This window comes from Rutidosis leptorrhynchoides, chromosome 7, assembly GCF_046630445.1.
Source record: "Rutidosis leptorrhynchoides isolate AG116_Rl617_1_P2 chromosome 7, CSIRO_AGI_Rlap_v1, whole genome shotgun sequence".
In the NCBI taxonomy this organism is placed as follows: domain Eukaryota; kingdom Viridiplantae; phylum Streptophyta; class Magnoliopsida; order Asterales; family Asteraceae; genus Rutidosis; species Rutidosis leptorrhynchoides.
In genome coordinates, this window is record NC_092339.1 from 2,988,949 (window position 1) to 2,994,864 (window position 5,916).

Here is a 5,916-nt window from a genome sequence, read left to right on the forward strand (position 1 = left end):
TGTTATGATTAAATTTTGATTGTGCATGAACAGTTTATGACTCATTAATGCGTCATAACAATATTATAAATAACAGCCCAACTTCATTATATGGTAAATTGCATCATGATGTAATCATCATGCACTTACACGTTGGAAGACTACTTTTTCGTGGTAATCATTGGTTTTACATATTATTAGTTATTATTAATCATGTACTACGTAATACGGAGTAGTACTTTTTGGTTTTAATAACTAATAATACGGAGTAGTAGTAGAATATGTACATGATGAGAGAATCTAAATATCTAATGATCTAATTCATAAGTTATTTATTAATTAAATATGTAGTTAGATAACTTGCATACTAAATAATACTAGCAAAAGTTAACATAAATATAAATAATACTCCGTACTAAAAAAAATACAAGCGTTATGATTCTATTTTTAGCTAGCTAGCTAGGCTAATTAAGTATATGTGGTTAGCATGTGGGTAACCAACCACAAACATAAGTATATGTTGGATATATGATGGCCACTATATATTTATAAACTCCGTATATGATGAGTCTATGATATGATCGAAGCTTAAATATGACCCAATATGGCCGACAGATTACCACATAACTTGTAACAATCCATCACTCTTGAGTCTTAATGGATTCCAGCGTGGTTTCATGTAATTCGGGTTTTGATAATTCATCTTCATTGATTTTACAAGCTTCAACTTCTTTACTCTTTCCCCATAGAACACAGTACAATCCTCCAGCTAGTAATACAGCCCCACAAACACTGCAACAAACAACAACCTTGTTATCTTTTGCTTTTCTAAAATCTTTTTGCTTGTTATTTTTATTTTCATAAATACATGTATATATGTATGTATATGAGGTATGTTTCACAAATACTGTTTTTAGAAGATTATAAGAGTTTAAGCTCTTTGAATAAAAACTTCAAGTATCTTTTTAAAATTAAGTTGTAGCTCAAGTTCTAACTATCTAGCTATAGGCAGCCAAACATGCAAATAGTAATTCGCACTCTATTTTGGGGTGTTTACGTTTAAAAAAAAAATGTAACAATGTCTAAGGTAGCAAATTAAGTCGAAGAAGAACCTTCCAACATAAATGATTTCCTTCCACAACAATGTCGAGACAATTGCAGTGATGATTAGAGCCAAAGGAGTGAACATGGCAGTGAAGACAGGGCCTCTCTTCTGTATTGACCATAGTTGCAACCAATATGTCAACGCTGTCACAATTACTCCCTGTTATTTAATTAGTTAATTTCCACCATTAGAATATAATATAATCAACAATAATATAATATATAGTTCCAAAATAGATATGCAAAAATTTTCTTTGCGGAAAGAACTACAAAAAAGCAAGTTATGTTACTTTAACTTTGGTCACTCTACATGACTGAAACTTTAGTATTTGGTCCCTTCAGTTCAAATGAACATCAATAACCTTTTTTGAAGACCCAATAGTCTAAAGTGGTTAAATTGGCCTGATATATGGGGTCTTGTCTTCAATAAGTTGAAAAACTGTTAGACTCTTGAAGGGCCCTGTTTGGGTGTTTATTGGTGTAGAATGCAAAGTGAAGAACACTATTCATATATAGATTCAAAGTATTGTTTTTGTACACCTGTGTGTGTAGGGCATCACACTTTAAACCGAACCAGATTTTAATATAGTAGTCGATTCGAAAGGCTACATGTAAAATTTAATCACCTTTTCGTTTTGTACGCTAATTAAATTAGTATGAGACTTGCAAGCTTTATATACATAGCAGCTTATGTTAAAAAGAATTTCTGTAAGCTATGATCAGCAGTCATTTGAGACTACCCTAGCTAACTATATTAGTTGAACTAAATCTAAATAAACCGAATACTCGTATTATGAAATAAAGATCGAAAATGTTTGCTTACACAATAGGACACAGAAAGAAGATCAAAATCCCATCCTAACTTCCATGAATTTAGGTTTCTTTCCATTGCAATGGCTGCACATATTGATTGTATCAAACTAAAGAAACATTGAATAGTAATTAGTGATAGCTTTGCAGGGTATTCTTTCATAATAGGTGCCTGCAAGAACATAATACCAAAGTTAATACTAAGAAACTAAAAAGTCCATACAGTTGAAACAGTTTGAAACTGAACTATTTGTATGCATAATTATAACCTGCATAATGCACCAAGAAGACCAAAGAATATTCGCGCTAAGAATTGTAAGAGGGCCCTTAAAAAAGTCCCCTTTCGTACTATATTGATTCGTCGTTGAAGTAATTTCAGTACGAGTCATGAAGTTCAAACTTGGCCCTTTAACGAAAGCAAATACAAGAGCACCAGAAACAGAAACTATAGACCCAATCAACTTAGCCCAACCATGCGACTCTTTTATGTACATTCTCTCAATTCTGCAACATTTTTTTGTTAAAGAATAATCATTTAAGTTTTTATATTTGTCACTTCATAAAATTTAAGCTGTATATATACCTTAGAATAAGAGCTATAATGAACGTAATAGCTGGAATTAGGTTAGTCGATGCAGCTGCAAACGTTGCAGATGTATGCTTCAGCGCTTGATAGTACATATTTAAACATATGGTAATCCTAAAATAAATATTTTGTATAAAATTGAGTTAAATTCCAAATGAAGTGGAAAACATTACACAGAAACTATAGTATTAGTAATATATAACATTATATAATTATAATTTTATAATTACCCAATCAGAGAACTGAAAAATATCTTCCAAATTAAGGTGTAGGACAAATGAGCTACATTCTTCCTGCATAAAAAGAAAAAGAAAAAAAAACCCTATAAGCTTATGATCAGAAATATTTATTTATGACGAATATAATAGAGCGTAATAAAGTTATGATCGACCTATCGAAGAAGTATGCAACTGGCGCTAGTGCGAGGGTAGCAAAGGCTTGACGATACACAACGAAAATGAAAGGATTCATTCCAGAAGAAATGGATGCTTTGGACAACAAAGCCATACCAGCGTATATTGCTTGAACTATAAACATTGCTATATATGGTTTGTTGCTCTCATAACCCGTTGTAATAAATCTAATTATTGTATTCATATTTGTATTTTTGGGCTTCTTGTTGAAATTGCAAGTTAAAGTGATATTTTTGAACTTGGGTGACTCTCTTATTTATAGAGAAAACTAAACAAGAAAATCCAATTTGCTTTTGTCAATTTGTACTTGAAGAGTAATTGCTTGCTTTATGGTATATTCAGTGGTGTATTTTATAGGATCTTTTTATCTCCTTTTCATTTTCTTTGTCAAAAAATAGGGAAAAACTTTATATGTAAATGGGGAACTTTATAAAAAAAAATGAAGCCTCAAAAAAACGTATAAACCGCAAATAACATACGAGCTCAACTTACACAAAATCTTATAAGAGTTCACAAAAGCGAAACTTAGTCATAAACAGGGGCGGATCTAGTGTGGTGAAACCTCGGTCAACCGCCTCCGGCGACTCAAATTTTTTCCTTGTATTAATATACCAATTCTATGTAATTAGATAAAAACTAGTTTTCGAACCCTCGCTTCGCGCCGGGGGTACGATTTTCAATGTATTTTATTGCGTTTAGTTTGTAAAATTATTTCGTGGCTAATGATGATGTCGTTGAAGCGCAACTCGAGTCGAACTAAAAAGTATAACCCACGAAAGATTTAAATTTTATTTTAAATTAACAATATATGTGCATCTCCGAGTTTCGCTATAGAATTTTTGACTTTTAAAAATTTAACGCAAAATCAACAAGTATGAAAAGTACCTTTAATATTTAGCGTTTTTTAAAAAGCGTCCGTTTTGCGTATAGTTAGTGACATTGTGTTCCTAAAATTATTTCGAGTTTAACGATGGTGTCCGAAAAATTTAACTCGTTGCGAACGAGAAGATATGACCCGTTGAATATTTGGGTGGAGATAATTTAAGATTTTTTATAAAAAATAGTTATTTGACAGTTTACTCTCCTATTTGGGGGTCGTTTTGATTTTTTGAAAAAAGTGTAGGAGGCTTTGTTGGTGTAATGAAAGTTAGGTAAAATTAAGAAAAAAAAAAGGTGAAATGACGAAAATACCCCTAGTTACTATTCACCATTTTTGTCTATTAGATAATATAGTAGGGAAATTCCCCAAAATACACTTTTTTAAAAAGTTTTATTCCAAAATACACTTTTAGAAAGAAAAAAAATTGTCTATTTACACCATTAAGTCGACCACCAGTTGGGTCGACTACCTATATACCCGGTCGACCACACCAAATTTAAATGTGGTCGGCCACCGTTTATAACTGGCAAGGTCGATTTCTGTTGGCTATCGGTCGACCACTGTATTCGACCCCAAAAAACACGGGCGACCTTAATGATGGTCGAGTATACAAAAAGACACTGAAATAGCGAGTTGGGATAACAAAATTCAAATTTCAACTCTAACAAAAATTCGCTCCACAAGCCCTAGTTACGAACCCTGATTCATAAACCCTCATTCATTGCAGATTCAATCAAGAGATCACTTCAATAGTTTGTAGATAAAACCCTAATTCCATCGTCAGTGTATCTATTTCGTCCCTAGATTCAATCAAGAGTTCCCTTCAAAGATGACAGATATTGAGGTAAAACCTATTTCGTTGTTGTATGTATATGTTAGTTTATCTGTATGTGTATATATGTGTATATATGTATATCTATGTATGGGTCCCTGTATTTATATCTATGTGTGTATGGATGTATTTGTATGTGTGTACATGTCAGTATATGATAGGTATCTGTAATTGTATATGTATATGTATATGTATATGTATATGTATATGTATATGTATATGTATATGTATATGTAACTATAGATATACAATTCTCCCATTGTTTTTGCTAAAGTGTATATATCTGTATATGGTTATGGGGATGCCTTAGGTCAGAAGATCACTTGCATACTCGACCATTCAAAGGGTCGACTGCCAAAAACATATAAACCGTCCTACCGCCATTGGTTACAAAGCGACAATCGGGTAGACCGAAGAGTACTGCTCGTATACCGTCCCAAGGAGAGGACAAAGACAATTTCAAATCTAAAAGAAAATGCAGTTGTTGCTTGGAATATGGACATACTAGATCAACTTGCACCGCACATTATGATCTTTCTGAAGGTAAACAAAAGTCCAAGTGTAACTCAAAAACAAAGGCAAAGCCGAAGGGGTTGGTAAAGGGCAAGGGTAAAGGAAAACGTGAAGACTCATGCTCAACACAATTTGGCTCCACTTACAATTTGAGTGATGATTAGCTTCTTCTTTGTGTTTAAAATGTGTTTAACAGTCATGAATGTTAGGTATGTGTGTTCGTATGTTTTCTGTTTAACTGTCGTGTATGTTATATGTCTGTAAGTTGTGTTATTTGTTGTGTAATCCATAAATGTAGTATGAGATAATATATAATATTTGTTATTCAAATTAAAGTTTATTTCACTAAATTGGATGGTAACACAACACAACACAACACATAATGGTAAATAAATCTCCAAGGTACATTGAAGGTACGTTGCTAACACAGTAAACTTAAATAAAAACCTTATCTAAATTCGCAATAATCTTATCTGATATATCTTAGTATGTTTTTATGATCAGTCGACCAACTTATCGGTCGACTTCAAAGCAACTGTGGTCGACTATGTTAGTCGACCGAGTTTAGGCCTACAATTCGGTCGACCCTTAGGTCGACCATATAACTGAAGTAGTCGACCAACAACAATGAAGAATTGAGGTCGACTACCTTGAAAACTAAAGTGGTCGACCGGATAAAGGGGTAGTCGACCCACTGAGTGGTCGACCTAACGGTGTAAATAGACAATTTTTTCTCCGAAAGTGTATTTTGGAATAAAAGTTTAAAAAATAGTGTATTTGGGCGAATTTCCCATTATAG

General features: G+C 32.8%; 1 protein-coding gene across 1 annotated transcript; it reads right to left on the reverse strand.

Annotated features, from left to right (window-relative positions):
- Window positions 1-354: 354 nt before the first annotated feature.
- Window positions 355-3,091, reverse strand: LOC139858147 (WAT1-related protein At1g43650). The gene is made up of 7 exons (XM_071847000.1): window positions 2,871-3,091; window positions 2,710-2,772; window positions 2,477-2,593; window positions 2,163-2,397; window positions 1,907-2,065; window positions 1,092-1,243; window positions 355-771 (listed from the first exon to the last, which is right to left on the reverse strand). The coding sequence occupies exons 1-7, from the start codon at window positions 3,074-3,076 to the stop codon at window positions 621-623; spliced, it is 1,083 nt and encodes a 360-aa protein (XP_071703101.1). The 5' UTR covers window positions 3,077-3,091; the 3' UTR covers window positions 355-620.
- Window positions 3,092-5,916: the final 2,825 nt, after the last annotated feature.